Source organism: Enoplosus armatus, chromosome 9, assembly GCF_043641665.1.
Source record: "Enoplosus armatus isolate fEnoArm2 chromosome 9, fEnoArm2.hap1, whole genome shotgun sequence".
NCBI lineage: Eukaryota > Metazoa > Chordata > Actinopteri > Centrarchiformes > Enoplosidae > Enoplosus > Enoplosus armatus.
This window is the reverse complement of record NC_092188.1, coordinates 3,757,890-3,775,757: the sequence shown is the minus strand read 5'-3', so window position 1 is coordinate 3,775,757 and position 17,868 is coordinate 3,757,890. Positions and strand designations below refer to the sequence as shown.

The 17,868-nt window shown below is 38.4% G+C and overlaps 2 protein-coding genes across 2 annotated transcripts; both read left to right on the top strand.

Annotated features, from left to right (window-relative positions):
- Positions 1-1,660: 1,660 nt before the first annotated feature.
- tmem106ba (transmembrane protein 106Ba) lies at positions 1,661-9,603 on the top strand. The gene is made up of 8 exons (XM_070912354.1): positions 1,661-1,744; positions 4,250-4,457; positions 6,048-6,111; positions 6,258-6,417; positions 7,056-7,196; positions 7,680-7,729; positions 7,824-7,877; positions 8,854-9,603. Exons 1-8 carry the CDS (start codon positions 1,661-1,663, stop codon positions 8,972-8,974), a joined length of 882 nt encoding a protein of 293 aa, XP_070768455.1. The 3' UTR covers positions 8,975-9,603.
- A 4,228-nt stretch (positions 9,604-13,831) lies between these two features.
- On the top strand, positions 13,832-17,261 carry seraf (Schwann cell-specific EGF-like repeat autocrine factor). The gene is made up of 5 exons (XM_070911765.1): positions 13,832-14,051; positions 14,565-14,660; positions 15,736-15,840; positions 16,642-16,737; positions 17,115-17,261. The coding sequence occupies exons 1-5, from the start codon at positions 13,832-13,834 to the stop codon at positions 17,225-17,227; spliced, it is 630 nt and encodes a 209-aa protein (XP_070767866.1). The 3' UTR covers positions 17,228-17,261.
- Positions 17,262-17,868: the final 607 nt, after the last annotated feature.

Below are 17,868 nucleotides of genomic sequence, written 5' to 3'. Positions count from 1 at the left end.
TTTGTCTTGTTTATGATGTTATTAAGATTCTTCTTGCTTTAAAATTTCATTTGTTAGCTAATTGAATTGAGATCAGCAACTAAATTTGATTAAATATTAAATATTCCTACCTCGGTAGTAGAGCTGTGTTTTCTGTTTTTGTTATTAGTGATGGATTTATGAAATGTTGCTAAAAAAAAAATGATATACGAATATTTCTACAGTATGATGTTCCAATAGACTTGAAGTACATCTGTATTCAATGGCACTATTTCTCAATCTTGGCATTGAGACACCACGTGAGGGAGATTTTTCACTCAACAAACAAAAACAAAATTTGACCTGTTCATTATGTATGTATGTATGTATAATACAGTGGGCGCTTTTTTTCTTGTTCTTCACTGATAATGATCTCACATATGATAAATGATTTCCCTACAGGCACAAGACTGTATACAACATTCCTAATGGCGGGTCTGCATCAGCGGGCCTGTGATACATAATAGTACATTTACAGTGACCTAACTGCATTGTATGGCATTTTGTGTATTCGCAATAACTCTCCTATATGTATACAGTCAATCATAGTGTGCATGTGGAACACATTCTGATTTTACAGCGACCTTACCAAACTGTCTTCCTTATCTATTTTTATCTACAGTATTAAGTATCCATTAAGTTTGGCATTATTAAACTGTCATTTTGTAAATCAAATGGTGTTAATAGAGTTTCTCAGAGGTGGAAATGGCTAGTACTCTACTTCACCATTTCATTTTATTCAACTTTATACTCCCACCTCACTGCATTTCAGAGGCAAATATAGTTTCTTTGCAGGAAATATTTTACATATAAAACATACATCATACTGATGTCTTGAGATTTAACTACCAAACAGTATGTAAAGTATATTAAAATAGTCCCATCACAACCAGCAACAATATTGAAATGCTGCATAAATGGTGGTGCATAAGCGATAATAATCTAATAACCTATTTGCCTGTTTATTAATCAGTGGTCGACTGTAACTAAGTACATTTACTCAAATACTGAAGTACACACTGGAGGTAACTACCAGACAGCATACAAAGTATTAGCCTAACTGCGACCAGCTACAATATGAAAATGCTGATTAAATGATCATGCATCAGTAACAATAATCTAATGATATAATACATATACCTGTATAATAATCAGTGGTGGACTCTATCTATTTACTCAAATACTTATGTACACATTTGAGGTAAAAATGTTTGAAATTAGTCTCACCACAACCATCTACAATATCAAGATGTTGCATAAATGATCATGCATCAGTAATAATAACCCAATGATATAATATATCTAACACGTAGGCTACTTTTACCTTTGAAACTTTAAGCAGGCTACATTTTTTTTAATGTACTTTTTAAACTTTTACTTTTTTGTGGGTATTTGTGGTAAAAGATCAGAGTACTTCTTCCACAGCTGGTATTTTTTTTATAGTAATTGTGGTGTGTTAGGGGGACATAGCCTAACAAGGTGGCTTTATAGTAATATCGTCGTGCTTTCTTGTATTTTGTACTCGAGTTTGTGTCACTAGTAATCCTGCAGAGTTCCTGGGGAGTCTGTGCTGCTGCTGCCGCTGTGCTAAGTAAATGTCCATCTGTGTTGTTTCGGCGGAGTTAGCACGGTGGAGACCGACATGAGTCTGTCCAATGAGGCGAGGAGGGGGCGGTCCCGTCGGCCTCATTCTTCACTGGAGTGCGAACCACAACAAACAGCGACGGTGCGACGCGTGTCAAACAAACCAGAATAAAAACCCGACACAGGTAAGACGTTAGTTAACGCAATACAATATGCAGCTAGCTTACTCCCTGTAGCATGTTTAACAGTTCTGGTGACGTATCTGTGCGGCGCCGATCGTTCTGCGGGGCGACCGTTGATTCGTGCGGTTCGTTAATTAAATTTAAAATGTCAGAATTACGAGACGACACGAAACACTGTTGTGCCGACTGTGTTGAAACAAAAATTTAAAAAAACAAACAAACATCGCTTCTGGTGGTAAGAATGACGGCGTTGTAACCGTTTTCCTCCGGCACGGAACGTTGTGTTCCTGGCTGAGGCTCAACGGCCGAGCAGCATGGCGGCCTGGGCCGTGCTCTCCCTGTCGGTGCGTGTAGACGCAGCAGACATCCTGGACGGTGTGTCTGTGGCTCTCCGAGTGGTCTGTGGTTACACTAGGTACCGTTAGCAGGTATCTACAGCGGCTGTGTGGCCTAAAGTAGTACTGACTACTCTAACATTACCTGTGATACATTTCACTATAGGCCTACTAGACCAACAGTGGTGGAAAGTAACCGAGTACATCAAGTACTGTACTTAAGTACTATTTTGAGCTACTTGTACTTGAGTATCTCCGTTTTCTGCCATTTTATACTTATACATTTAAGAGGTAAATATTTTATATACTTTTTACTCCACTACATTTAGTTATCAGTTACTTACTGTAGATTCGACTAATAATTCAAAACAATAAATAATAAATATTATGATAGGTTAAGACTTTATTGATCCCTGGTGGGGTTAAAAGCTACCCAGCAGTATATTAATAACTTCAAATTAGCTCCACCTTTACCAACTGCAACTTAAAGTAATGTACACATTAATGCATCAATGATTATAATCCAGTAATACAATATATATACATTATTCTGAAATGGGCCATTGTGCATAATGGGTACTTTTACTTTTAGTACTTGAAGTATATTTTCATTCTAATACTTTTACTTAAGTAAAATTTTGAATGCAGAACCTTTACTTACCAGAGTATTTCTACATTGTGGTATTACTACTTTTACACAAGTAAAAGATCTGAGTACTTCTTCCACCACTGCTTTACATTTATTAGTGACTAGACATACAGTAATATTCTGTTTTAGAAATATTACAGTACATCAGTGGTGGAAGAAGTATTCAGATCATTTAATACCACAAAAAAACTCCATCAGTATTCCTGCATTTAGTGAAGTATTATTAGAAATATTTATTCAAAGTATCAAAAGTAAAAGTACTCATAGTGCTGAATGACCCATCAGTGTTGTATTATTATATTGTATTGGTGCATTAACATGAGCACTTCAATATTGTAGCTTGTTGAGGTGGAGTTCATTTTAACTGCTTCACATAGTTTGGGGTATTTAATCTAATCTAACAACAATACATAATATTTTAGACTGACCACGTTTTGTATTTAAAATCTTAATCTGAAAAGTAACTAGTGACTATAAGTAAAAAGTACACTATTTTCCTCTCTTATAAGTATAAAGTAGCATAATATAGAAATACTCAAGTTCAGTATAAGTACCTCAATGAGATTGTGATTTGAATACCACATAAACGCACTAAAAGCTGACTTTTTAAGATGTCTGCCACAGAAACCAACATCTGTTCGCCATCTTGTTACACAAATTGTACAAAAACACACCAAGTGTCCTACAACAGTTGTTTTAAATAAGCATAGCTTTAACAATGTCCTCCAGCTGCTGCATTTAGAAAATAAACCAATTGTACGAATGAAAATGTTGAACATTAGGTCTGTTCTCACTAAATAAACCCTACAAATAGTCACATTTCAACGACACAATTAGTTGATCCAACATTGTTGTTACTTTCCAGACGAATATAGGCATACAGAAGGGTCTCTTAAAACCCTGTGCTTACCATAGCATATTTATGAATATTATAGTGATGCCAGATGTTATCATCAATTTCCAGAGTTCATTGATGACAGTTCATTCTCCTTAAAAAGACAATCAATTTCTTAATCAGTTAAGGCCTTAATGTCCAAGACGTCGCCTAATTGACGAGGCAGCAGCCTTAGAGAACATGCAAAATAATATAAAGTGTTACTGTATAATCTTTATAATCTTAAAAGAATTACAGTAATGCCATGATTATATTAGAAGGATACTACACAAGTATTAGGATAACGCTGTAAATGCCTATTACAGACATTTAAACATTAAATATTGGTGATAGTATAGAGAATGAAAAGAACAGTACGTTAAGGAAAGGTCACAGTTTAGTCTCTATTGGGCAGCCCATTCCAAGTCCGAACAGATTTTTTTTTTTATTACAAGAGAGCACCAGCTTAAGTTTGTTTCCTGGAATCCGTCCAGGTCCAATTTCACATTCAAGCGGCTGTGTGGCATGTGGTTACTCAGCACATCCTGCTGCACCTAGGAATATGGCAGTTCCTCTCTAGTCATGCTATCTTTTGTGTTGTGTACAGACAGCTGCAGCTATGGGCAAGTCCCAGTCACACTTGGCCAAGCACAAAAACGAGAGTCAAAACGCGCTGACAACAGCGGGCGAGTACGAAGACGGTCACACAGAGGATGGAAAGAACGGAGACGTATCTCAGTTCCCATACGTGGAGTTCACCGGACGGGACAGCGTCACGTGTCCCACATGTCAGGGCACCGGCAGAATCCCACGAGGTAAAATGTTCGAGATACACGTAATCATAACTCAACGACCATTATCGGTATAAATTTTAAGTCTGTGTGAAGAGCAGTGCCCTTAAAGCCCCTGAAAACGTGGTTTCAAATCGAAGTATGTCTCGATAACATTAAATATTCATGACTGAATAAGCACCTATCAGTTTAAGTTCATAAAAACACATCTTTAGGTGCTAGTTATCAAGCGCTAACAGTCAAAATCTGCTTCAGCAGGACTGTGTGGGTGTGGTTTGAGTGACTGCCGACAATAACAGCAAAACAACCAACAACTGTCATCACATTTTCATTCAAGTGTTGCTAAACTGATTAGTGAGAAAAGTAAGGACAGAAACACATAAGAATACAGAAATGTCTCCTATGAAATAACCGAACCTGCTTGAGCTTTGGTAGAAGATGCTGTGTCCGTGGTGGACCCTGTCACACATGAGCTCGGCAGCTGATTGAGAAGATGTTTCATGAAGCTGCACTAGGCACCTTCAAACTGAAGCATTAAGTAACATCGATTTATTCTTACTCATCAATACACAGAGGTCCTGTAACATGATGTTAATAAATTACAAGAAGCATGTTTGTATTTACCAACCAGGCCAGTGTGTGACGCTTTACACTAAATGTATTCCACATTATCTTAAGTCCAGCACTCAGTGGACATCGTGCTCGCTCTCTGCTGTTTAGAAGACAGACTGTATTTCATACAAGTTGAGGTTTGAATTGTACACATGTACAAGCCTCTGCCAGGATTTCATTGTGGCAACAAAGGGGCAACCATGTGGGGCTGACAGGGCCTGTGACAATCGATGTCTGCTTTTAAAAAATCATGCATTTGTAGTGAAGATGATTGAAGGTTTCTACAGTTTCATGCATTCGTCCAGCTCACACATACCTGCAAGAAACCTAAAGTTTAGATAATCCAAGTGCATAATTCTCCAAACATAAAAAGTTTCAGACCTTTATGTCTACAACAAAATTCATAGATCACAGATGTGGCAAATATATAATAACGTACAAGAAAAATCAAGAGAGCGGCTAAATAAATAGGCGATATTGCCTTCTTAGTTAACAAAGTGAAGTTAAGGACATCACAATTAAATATCCCTTTCCTTTTTTAATTATCTCTACACCAGAATATTTCAGGGGTTTTGTCAAGACGTGACATGAAAGATTGATGTCTTTCAGATTTTTATAATATCGAAGGAAGCTCAGCTCAGACAATCTGTTTTCTTCCTGCTGCTGTAGCAGTGTTACAAACCAGGAAATGTGGTTACGATTGTTGTCATTGTTGTCACTCTGTACCATACACATCTAATTATAGCCAGGGAACTAATTCATCAATGCATTCACATTATACACTAATTATACATTACTTATTCAGTTGTTTGTTTTGGTGGGCCGAGAATAAACCAATCAATCAATAAAATTATCTATCATTTTAAGTGGCAGAAAGTAAACTTCAAGATTCTTGTCAGGAGTCTGCATAGTGTTGCATAGTGCAAATGTTACAACACACTCTTTACTCAATCCAACAGTTAAATGACAGCTTTCCTTTGCCTTCTTTGAATTATTCACCAGGTCAAGAGAATCAGCTTGTGGCTCTGATTCCATACAGCGACCAAAGGCTCAGGCCAAGCAGGACGTAAGTCTTCAATGAGCGCTCTTTTTAAAGATTAACGGAGTTAGCTGTCTGCATGATGAAACCCGATGAACACACACAGTAGCATGATAGACTCTGAAGTCATCAGCCGGTTTCTGGGTCTCACTTCTCTTTTCTTTCTCCTGCAGAAAGCTGTATGTCACAATATCAGTGGCACTTTGCCTGCTGCTGTCTGGCCTGGCTGTTTTCTTCCTATTCCCTCGCTCCATTGATGTCTCCTATGTGGGAGTGAAGTCTGCCTACGTCTCCTATGACCTGAAAAAACAAATTGTCTATCTCAACATTACAGTAAGATTGTGTAGCCACACTCCCCTGATTAAAAATGAATCTGTAAAAATACCCTGAAGGATCATTTAATAGATTAGATTTAGCTTTTTGACCAAGCCTTAAAGCGGAGTTTAATCAATATTTTTATCTAACAGTGGATCACATGACTTGGTGTGTGAAAGGAGTTGCTCATAGTGTTGAATACACAGAGAATTATCAATTGACTGACATTCTCCGTAGCTCTCATTGTGCTTGTTTTCTGGCAACAAAACAGAACAAACAACTCCGTGGGTCAATGGTTAAACACCAAACAGCAAATAGACAAAGGTAGCAACTAGCTAAGAGCCAGACATTTCCACAAGAGGTGGAGACCAATAATATACATAAAAGGAGAATATTGGATTTATAGTCACCATGTGGCCAGAAACATGTCTCCAAATTATTGATAATGTTGCTCCATGGCTGCTGGATGTGTAAATAGGTTGTTTGCTAACAAGTTCACCATATCAACTTAAAATGTGATAATATGTTAGTGCTGTGTGTTTACAGCTTGTTTCTACTGCCCCCAAGTGGCCAAAACATCAGTTACTGCAGGTTTAAAATGCTATACATTTGTAGGTCAGTCATCAATCTCACACCTTTTATCTTCTTCCATCCAGAGCACTCTGAACATCACCAATAATAACTACTACGCCGTATCTGTGACCAACATCACAGCCCAAGTGCAGTTCTCCAAGACGGTGATAGGCAAGGCCAAGTTCAACAACAGCTCAGTGATCATACCACTGGATGAACGGCAGGTAGGTTGAAAAACTGCACTGAATGGACTCGACACAGTTACACATTCAGGGTTGGTAAGAAATCAAGTCATTATTATAGTCACCAAAAAATACACTGAAATTCTGATGCACTTTAGTGATGGCTTCAACGTGCACAGCCCACCCAACAGCTCATTGTTACACCCACAGTCACAACACCAAGGAACCTCGCCTGACATAACTCACAGACTTGTCATGTGATTGCTCAAAACTAAAATCTGTTAAGTTTCTGCAAAAATCCGGACTTCAAACAAATGTTTTAAACACAATTAATGCCTCACTGTCTTGTGACATTACAAATCTTGGTATCACTGCTCACTATTGAACCATTGGCCACTGATTAAACAGAATTTAGAACCAAAACCAAATTACATTAGTCGTTGTTGCAATTAACACAAATGTGTAATATGTTACTGTCTAACATTGTTTTCTCCTCAAATGTTTTATAAATTGTGTTTATTGCAGATTGACTACACAGTTCCCACCACCATTGCTAATGAGATGAGTTATATGTTGTAAGTATCTTGCTAGAAGTTATAAAAAATGTACAGTACACACTTGGATCATTTAAAATAAATAATAAATCATGAATCACTTCTTTTCTTACAGTGACTACTGCATCTTGCCAACCATTAAAGTTCACAACATAGTGGTCATGATGCAGTAAGTATGGCTTAATGTACAGTATTTTAAAGGTATTTCTTTATCTACATCCCATATTATAATGTTTTACTTTACACATAATTATACGGTATGTGATACACTGTCATTATTGTGATTTTTATCCTTTCATACAGCAACATTAATCTTAACAAGTCTGTCCTCCACGCTCACACAGTCTCACCCACACATACTGATGAGCTGCCCAAAAACAACGCAGCCTTCTGCTGTGGAGAACAGCTCAGACCAACAGGGGATACATGGGCCTCTGGGTGCCTTGCTCATTTACACGTCAACGCTGACTTTCAGACTGTAAACTCAGCAAAGCAAACATCTCTCCAAGGCTGAAATAATCTTTATCAGTTGACTTAATCCTCTGTGGTCAAAGCCAAATAACAGCTTTCTAGCCAAGTAGCATTAGACTGAATCCCAGTGAAAATTGGTTAAAAAAAAAAAAGGAAGAAGAAAAAAAGCAGCTAACACCATAAAGCCTACTCTTGCAATTCAGTGGTTTTACATCTAGACCATAATGCCCTAAAGGTCGCTTGTGAGTGTCTGTTGCCGGCTTCAGTTTGATGCATTTCACAAAACAAGACTGTGTGTAACAATAAGTAATTTAAATAGTCAATAATTATTCAATGAAAACGCCTTCTTGTAATTTGTAAGCTACATACAGTACCTTAACTAGTTAGCAAAGAAGTTCAAACGAGACAAACCGAGCTCACATCCATCAACCGAGATAACACAGTTAACAAGCCTGCTGACCTTTCAAGACTTCATGTGAAAATTATTGTTTTAGATCTGTGGTTCTTGGGATCTACTCATTTAGATTCAAGTCAACCGAAACGTTCTGCCCCAGAGAAATCTTTATAATCTACTGAAACTCAAATTTGAACCTGTTAAAGATTTTCCGCACCATTGCAGGATTTAGAACTGACAGTCCTCCTGGACGCTTGTTGACACTGTGGTTATTTTTCAGGGTGACGGTGACGACGTCGTACTTCGGCCACGCGGAGCAGGTCTCCCAGGAGATGTACCAGTATGTGGACTGTGGGGGGAACACCACCTCCTTGCATGGGCATGTGGAGGTTTACCAATAAGACAAGCGAAAGAGCCCAGGCGTCACACACTGCTGTGGCTGAGGGTCTCACACAGATAACTTGGCTGACCTCCGCGCAGGAAACCTTTGCTGATAAGACGATGGAATAACGAACACGGACATAACTTTCTTTATATCAGTCACAGTGGCTTATCCATTCGTAAGTTCCCAACCACTTTCTTCCTCTTCACCAAGACTTTTGTGGTTACTTATCAAACAGGCGGGTAAAAGCACACAAACTTACCTTCCACAGCCAGAATTTTGCAGGATTTGCCTCGAGGTTTGTAGTCATTTTTCACCCTGGTGCCAACAAAATAGATATAATTTAATATTAATTTAATTTAACACGTTATTGCTAAGCATTCCCATCTTATCACCCCTCAACAATTAAATTACTGGAGTTTCAGATATGTTGCACTTTAACCCGATCCTTATACAGTATACAGATATTAACGAGAATGTTGTATGAGAGCGGGGAACGGGAATGCTGCAGCTCCTACCGCCCCATACCATTAGAAACCACTGTTAATGAAAAACACAACAGTTTTTTGACACAATGAAAACCACTGAGCTGTTCTTTAACACTTCTTTTTGCCCTCTTTTCATTCCTTCATACAGCTTTCTCTTTTAATTTAGTTTTATAAAAATAGATGTTTGGTGCAATATAGATGACGTATTATTTTATGTCGTTTGGGTTTTTTTTTGGAGTAATTTATTTTTAGCTTGAGTTAAGGTATTATAAGTCTTCTCTTATGTTTATCATTCAGCTGAGTGAACTGTGAAGACTTGCATAGTAAAACTAACTTCGTAAAAGGGATAATATTTTTAATTTCATAGCAAATGTGGGAGCATTATAGTGGGCTATAAAATACAGAAATGTGTAAATATTAAGTATGTACTTTCTTTCTGGCTTGCTTCCAAACATGTTATATTAAGAATCATTTCTGTTGTGGGAGCAACTTCCTTCCCTTTAATGAGGTTGTCCTATTTTTGTGGGCCGTGGTGTCATTTGCAATAATGTGTTTGCTATTTTAATCCGCTCTGCTTCTATAACTTGTGTCATGATTTGAGTGCTATTCTTGAGTTTTTAAATTATTATGACTTCCTTTTGTCACTTTTTATTCCGAGGTATCATCTTGGATTGGCTGATTACCAGAAGTGAATGAAGTATTCAGAGACTCTATAATATCATACATTTTAAAAAGGATTGTGTGATGTACTGAGCGACTTTTGTCTGACAGAAGATGCCCATATCTGACCCTTCTTGGTATTTGATGCAGTGTAGATGTGAATACCTCTCTGTTTCTGCCTCTACACAGTGGTTTTGTGTTTTTCATGCATGAAGCTGAAATAAAATCATGACTCATTTTGACATTTTTTTCAATTTCTTGTGTGTAATATTCTCTGTGCACACTGGGTGGTGCCAAGTGGTCTGCTACAGTATCACTCACCTCTGCTGAGGATCCTGAAACTGTGACTGTTATTATACACACTTTAATATTTATGAGATAATTAAAGTGACACACCATCACCTTAATGACAAATGACAAAGATCAACCTGCAAAATTCAGTGTCTGAACACCATTACTACTACTGGTTTTTATTGGGATAAAAATGTTACAGCAGAGGTGATATTTGTGTGTTACTCACAATTAGTACAAAATCTGTCAGTCAATCCAAATTTTGTTTACACTATTAATCACTTAATTTAAGGCGAGTACATTGTTTTATCACCAATTCAGATATTTGCATTGCATGTCTAACAAGTATTTTCATTATCAATTAATTTCCTCAGTTACTTGATAAATCATTAAAAGATTGATATATAAAATGTAAGAATAACAACGTACATTGCTCCCACCACTAGAGGGCATAAACAGATGTCTTGAAATAGCAACAATCCACTTGTGTGGTGGAAGAGAGTCCACCATTACTACCTCTTCTTTAGACTATGTAGGGTACAGTAAGTACCCAGAGAGGAACAAATACCCACTAAATAAAGCTATATCTGGTATGTTTGGTCTGACTCTCTTCATCACTTTACATGTACAAAGTATAAAGATTAGAACTTTAAAATAACATTCCCAAATCAATTTTGGGACCTTTGTGGTTGTATGTTGATGTGTTACTCCGTACAGGCTCTCATATACTCCTTGCTGTGAGCTCGAAAGCACATGATGTCTCCAGTGTATCACGGTATGTTCACATCTGTTGCACTCATTAAAACACCACTTCACTTCCTCTCTGAGATCCAGGTCAGCCGCTGGAATACATGAGGCCCAAAGAAAAAAAAAACACGCACATACACAACCAGAGATCAGTTTTCTCTTTGTCTAAGCATATACTGTAAGCTGACAGTGTATTCATGCAATTGTTATGAATATTTGGTATGGATAGTTTTTTCTTAATTATTTCAAGGTAGATTTGTTTTACTCTGAAATATCAGTATTACCCTTAAAAATATCAGTATTTGTAATTTATATACATGTCTCCCAATGTGCTTTGCAATCATCACACTGATGTAATTTTTATCTTCTTTGACATCAAAATGCTTTATGACAAAGCCATATTATGATGGACTGGTGATCAGAGTGTTACCCTGCCTTCCACTACACACTGGGGATTAAACCAGCCTACCAAGTACAGTACATTAATGAACATATCACAATGTGTTATCACTGTGCAAACAAGCTTAACATGGGCACACAGTCAAATAATCATGTGACTATATGATGAACTAATTCAGCTTCACCACCCAGTCTAAAGTTCACCATTTGTTTGGATGTAAACTGAAGTCACAAAGTGGGACTGTCTCAAGAGGCCAAACTGTCTGGAAAATGAGATTCAAATTCAAAGTTTTCAAAGTTTCTCTGCCAAGACTGCAAAGTTCAACGAACCAGTTCTCGAATCAGTGTTTGCTCTTTAGGTCTGTTTTTGTAGCTGCGTATCCAGAGTGACCTGTATAGAGCAGCACAGGTGACTCTATGTCTTGCTTACTGCTGGTTAAATTTGTGTAAATTTAACCAGTGACTTTAAAGTTATGGGATGGTCTGTCTGACTACTTTGCAAACTGGTAGCCAGCACACAGAACTTTGTATCGGCTTTCACTGTAGGTTATGACATGTAAAGAGTTGCAGGGTGCTGGATCTTTATGAAAAATTTGTTAAAAAAGTTAATTTCTGAGCAGAAGCAAATTGAATCATATGGAAAGCTACTTCTCTGTTAGCTCTCAGTCAACAGGTTTCACTGTACAGAGGCCCAGTAGAGGCGGCAGCTACATCCGCTATTGATTTGGTTGTGTTTTTGCCATTACAGCAGACCATTCCCTCACCCCATAGTTCATATAGGCCCAGCACTTCCTCTCACCAGGTAAAAGGAAATGGCCTTTCCACATGTGTTCAGCATGAACTCATCTTTCTGAAAATAATAAGCTAGTTGGCTCCACACTGAACCTTTTTTTTTTCTGCCTGGCTTTCTCAACTGGCAACATCATGAATGCTCATGTTTACATAATGAACGATTAAAACCTTCTGACAATCGGACAGGAAACACACTCAGTGTTCATTTGATGGTCGGTTCATGCAGATTTTTAGGTCATTTCATTTGCACACATCTGCTGCTGAGATTTCTGCCATCATTCCAATAAAATAGGAGTTACTTAATTGTAATTTATGGGGCACACAGCATCGAAAAACTACATTTAAAACATTGAAAAGCAATGTGTCTTTCCAGAAACAGTGTCCATATTTCTCTGGATCACCAACAGATCATACCATCAATTGTTTTTTTTTTTTTTTATTATTATTATTTCATAGTTCCAAAGAAATGTGTTGACAGTGAGGTCTGTGGATTATCCAGAGTAACATTTTAAATGTGTCACCTCTGTTGTAATTAGAGGACATGATCTTCCGAAATGTCAAAACCTGGACAAAATAAAACTATCCGCAAAGCTCGATACCACTAGAGGAAAGTGAACTTTGTGTTGTTTGTTTTAGAAATTAAAAAAAAAAACAATAAATGTATTCAGATAGAACAGACAATCCTGCTTGTTGCTCAGGTAACTTCAGGGTCAATGAGTGCAACTAGCTAACGTTAGCTAACTGTTAATTAGCTAACTGACATTAACGCTACTTCCTGTTTTGAGGCAATGTCAGATTAACAAGAGCCGTTCATTTAAATAAGCTAAAAAAAAATTACAGTTTAACCCCCCCCTGGACAACCATCGTTTGGCTTTGCCTTTGCCTAATTTGCTAGTTAACTGAATTAAGAGACAAAACCGATAGTAGCTTAACTATTGTAGCTAACGGCTAGCTAACTGTTAATTAGCTAACTGACATTAACGCTACTTCATGTTTTGTGGCAATGTCAGATTAACAAGAGCCGTTCATTTAAATTAGCTAAAAAAAAACACTCAATTACAGTTTAACCCCCCCTGGACAACCATCGTTTGGCTTTGCCTTTGCCTAATTTGCTAGTTAACTGAATTAAGAGACAAAACCGATAGTAGCTTAACTATTGTAGCTAACGGCTAGCTAAAAGCTAAACCTACCGTTGAGAAAATTGATTTGCCAGCAATGTCTAAGTTCGCTGCCTCCAACTAATGTTTCTGTATCTGTGGCCACTTTCAACACTCACAACTCATCCAAAACCTCCACATCAGCCAGCCCCCACACCGGGACGCTCTCCCCGCCCCGCCCCGCCTGCTTCCTCCGGCACTAACCTGGTGTCCCTGTGTGCTACAGCGGGGGCGACGTGGAGAGGTCTCGGCGCTTGAAGGTGACTTTCTCCTCCATCTCCGTCCACCGCACCGGTCGTCTGTTCCTTCCTCTCTGTTTGGTCTTCCAAAACAAGACCAAACATGGGTTTTGTGGGTCTCGGTTCAACGGTGCTCTTGGCCTCTTTGGTCGCTCTTGTCGGCGTTTGCTCCGCGCGTTCGGACGCGCCCCGGGGAGTTGCGTTCGGGTTCGTTTTTGACCCCAAAGCGAAGTGCGAACCGGCGTGCGAACACGCAGGAATCTGCATCCGCAACAACACATGTTTCTGCTCCAAGGGCTATGAAGGAGAGACCTGCCAGTATGGTGATGTTACAAACCTCTTGTCTACATTTATATTGAAGTGCATGTAAAGTGTAAAGCTTGCTTATGTTTTCCTCTATTAGAAAAGTACGAATTTAGTTTGTTTCAACCTGTCAGTACAATACAGTAACGTGTATTCCTCTTGTAGAAGAACCAATGCTTATAGAGATTTATGAATAATACAATGAACACCTTGAGTCATGCACTTAGATGCATAAAAATAAAGCATTATGTGTATGCTTCCATTTAAAGCAGATTTAATGTAAGTTACATGAGTTTAATGCAGAAATTAATTTACAAAGATTTACAGACTTCTTGCATCAAGAAGCGTCTTGATTTTAAGACATAAAATGCTCATTTCCAAAACACTATGAGAGAGCATATTCCTCACCTGCTTTTACAATATCTCAAATGAATCCTCTTGATTAAAGAGTATTAATAGCTTCATAAAGATGACCAAAGCTTCATATGAACAGTAATGTCAAAAACATCTTGTGTGTCCTTGTGTGAATGCAGCCAACTGTTATCCCAAATGTAAGAATGGAGGAGGGTGTCTTCGCCCTGGAAAATGCAGATGTCCTCCAGGATTTGGAGGAAGATACTGTCACAAAGGTGAGCAGGTTTGTTTGCAGTGACTTGCAAATGAAGTAATGAAACGTCTGAGTTGTGTGATCTGGAAGCTGTTTACTTTTTAATCATTTTTGCCAGGACAGTTCACACTGTGTTAGTCAGTGTGGAAATCATCGTCATCATGTTTTTATTCTGAATCTATCCTGTAGTAACTGTATGTACTCTGTATTTTCTTTCTTCCATGTGATAGAACGATATACATACATCTCAACACACAGCTGTCCCTCTTTTATCAGAAGTTCTCCGGATTCCTTCTAACCTCCAGTCGGAAAGTAGAGCAGCTAGATTTTCCCCAGGAACAAAACTGGAGCGGTAGTTCAATAAGCAGCCAGTAAACATTTCTCCAGTGGCTCAACTTTCATGTGTTGTTATTGTAAATGAGCCTGAAGGTTAGGTTATCAGTGTGAGGCCTGTAGCTATCATGCTCAGTAGTTTCTTTTCTGTGAATTTGGGGATTTTTCCATCCTATGGGGGAGTTTATGTTACACAGTTACAGTCATATCACACATAGTGGGTTTTAAAAGATTGTTGTGATATTATTTAAGAGTAAATATCTTTAAATGTGTCTGTTTTTTGTTTTTTTTTGGCAAAACATTATGCTCATATGAGTGAAACAGCATTTAGACCAGTGTTCTCCAACCCGGGGGTCCGGACCCTAAAAAAATGGTCGCAAGAAAAATCTGAGGAGTTGCAAGATAATTAACAGGACAGGGGCCAAAAAAAACACACAAATTAATTTTTTCCGGACTTTATTTAATCCTTCTCTCTTTTTACTGGATAATTTTACCTCATCAATCTTCTAGAAATTAAATTGAAACCTAGCTGGTAGACTAGGCGATTTAGATATTTACAGAAAATAGAAGGGAACAGATACGTTAATAAATGAATAATAAATGTCTAGTCAGAATGTTTTACAGGGGGGTTGCCTTGGGTAATTAGGAATCATGACCAAGTTATATATTTCTAAAAATCAATGCAGTTGAAAACACCAGGACAGGACAGGTAAAGCTCATCTCATCAACATCCCTGCTGATTGGTGTGATCTGTGTTTTGACAGTGACGTGTGACGGGGGATGTTGGAACGGAGGGGAATGCATCGCTGTCAACGGAGTGGCCAAGTGCATCTGCCCCTCGAGCTGGACGGGCTCAAAATGCCAAGAGGGTCTGTTTATAGCCGTATCTAATTACCCTATTAACACCACGGGTCAAAGTCACCAAATGGAGCCGGTCTCTCAGCTGGAGCTCTTCATCAGCAGCAGCCTACTAAAACATTTCTAAGCCTTTTTCTGGTTCCAAGTTGCCGTCGATGATGGGAAGCAACGTTCAGCAGTTCATCTAACTTAGTGGTTATGAATGACATTTAAGTTTACAGCTTGTGAAGGGTGATTGAGACGTTTTTGGCAGTAAATTACAGTTCAAGCTGGTCTCTGCAAACATTTCTCAGAATCTTATTGGCTGAGATAAACCTTCTGTGAATTGGAGAAGTAAAAGAGCAACACGTTCCTCCTTTCTTTCCTGTTAACAGCTCTCCCTAAAAAGAATCAAGCCTCTATAGAGTGTGTTGTATTTTGTATTGTAAAGCACTTGAGATTAGCAATTTAGCCTTGCTGATCTTCTAATGCTAGTGTTGTTTAGCCGTCTGGCTCGTTGGCTAGCTTGTTGACCTCACAAGATCATGAAAACCACTGCGATGAATGAATGAAGATATTCAAACATACATTTTTTAATTCCATCTTCACCTACTAAGATTTAAAAGAATAGTTGTTGCACAGTTAGATGAAGAAATTGTTACCGCTCTCACGTCTGTAGGCTAAATATGAAGATGTGAGAGTGGTATTGATCTTCTCACTTAACTCCATTTAGTTATTTCCGCCTCCAGTAAATGTGTGTCACCTGTAGTGAGAGCTCAGATCTGCTTCCTGGCATGCTGAGAATGTCTTTCTATGTTTTGTTCCCCGTGCAGCGATCTGTCCCCAAGGCTGCAGGAACGGGGGAATCTGTGTGGCTCCAGGAATCTGCAGCTGTCCGGAGGGATGGCTGGGCGGTGCCTGCCATACTGGTGAGTTCAGACTGGTCCCAAAGACCAAACCCTTTCATATGCGTCAATGCACTTTACAAGCATGGTTTCTTTTGTCTCTCTTCTTCTTCCTCTCCCACTCGTTCAAACTCAGTTTTGGTCGTCTGGATCCCTGTAAACTGTCTACATCTTCATGCTACAGATATTAGATATTACCCAAACAGCCGAGAATGATATAAATCGCATGTATGTGTATGCTAAGGGAACGTTTTCAGCTTAGTGTTTTTCCAGATGTGACAAAACCCAGACATGGTAACACTCCTCACCTCTGTGGCCAGTTGCTGCATTTTGTGGTGTTTGGATTTACAAGCTCTCATTTGTTGTTGTTTCTTTTGTCTGTTTTTGTGTCTCGGCTGTAGCTGTGTGCACTAAGCCCTGCCTGAATGGAGGAAAGTGTATTTCTCCCGAGAAATGCCGTTGTCGCCCCCCTTTCTCTGGCCCTCGCTGTGAGGAGAGGAAAACATCCCACTAGTGTGACCCTGTCGGGGTCAAAGGTCAATGAGGCCCAATAAGGGACTTTTATTTAGCTGAAACATTGTTAGTTTTTACATTTTGTTTTTACCATATATGTAATTCACATTGACCCTGTTTAATATTCTCATTTGACTGTATGAACATGCTGCGTACTGTACTGTAATTTGTGTCATTAAATGAATAAAAGAGTGAACTGCATTGTCAAAGCTCATTTAACGAAACAAAAGCATAGAAATGGTACATTTTCTTTATTTTGTCACATGTAACTTGTACCACAGTGTAATCTGGTGCTGACAGAGATTTGTTTTTAGAAAACAAGCCCTATATATATATAATCCCAACATGGTGTCAATGTAAATGGATAACAATCCATAATTTAAACGGGCCCAATCAAACAATATATTAATGAAAGCAATAAAAACGCAACTTTTATTAAATTGCAACGTATGTATGTACCAGCTAAATTAGGCATAATTAATAGCATACAGTGCGCATCAGTTTGCTAAAAGTTAGTCCAGGCTATAATCTGGCTAAATGGTGAAAAACCTAAAACTAACAGCCAGCTGGTAATAACCTACAGCTTACGAATGAATCATCATTTACTTATTTTACATAATACTGTGCAGCAACACTCACGTG

What these genes read in the sequence shown, in the direction of transcription:
- seraf (XM_070911765.1), top strand. Translation starts at nt 13,832, where the DNA reads ATGGGTTTTGTGGGTCTCGGTTCAACGGTGCTCTTGGCCTCTTTGGTC. An exon ending in AGGAGAGACCTGCCAGTATG is followed by an intron (nt 14,052 to 14,564) that starts GTGATGTTACAA and finishes GTGTGAATGCAG; the next exon opens with CCAACTGTTATCCCAAATGT. An exon ending in AGGAAGATACTGTCACAAAG is followed by an intron (nt 14,661 to 15,735) that starts GTGAGCAGGTTT and finishes GTGTTTTGACAG; the next exon opens with TGACGTGTGACGGGGGATGT.
- tmem106ba (XM_070912354.1), top strand. Translation starts at nt 1,661, where the DNA reads ATGAGTCTGTCCAATGAGGCGAGGAGGGGGCGGTCCCGTCGGCCTCAT. An exon ending in CACCGGCAGAATCCCACGAG is followed by an intron (nt 4,458 to 6,047) that starts GTAAAATGTTCG and finishes ATTATTCACCAG; the next exon opens with GTCAAGAGAATCAGCTTGTG. An exon ending in TTGTCTATCTCAACATTACA is followed by an intron (nt 6,418 to 7,055) that starts GTAAGATTGTGT and finishes TCTTCCATCCAG; the next exon opens with AGCACTCTGAACATCACCAA.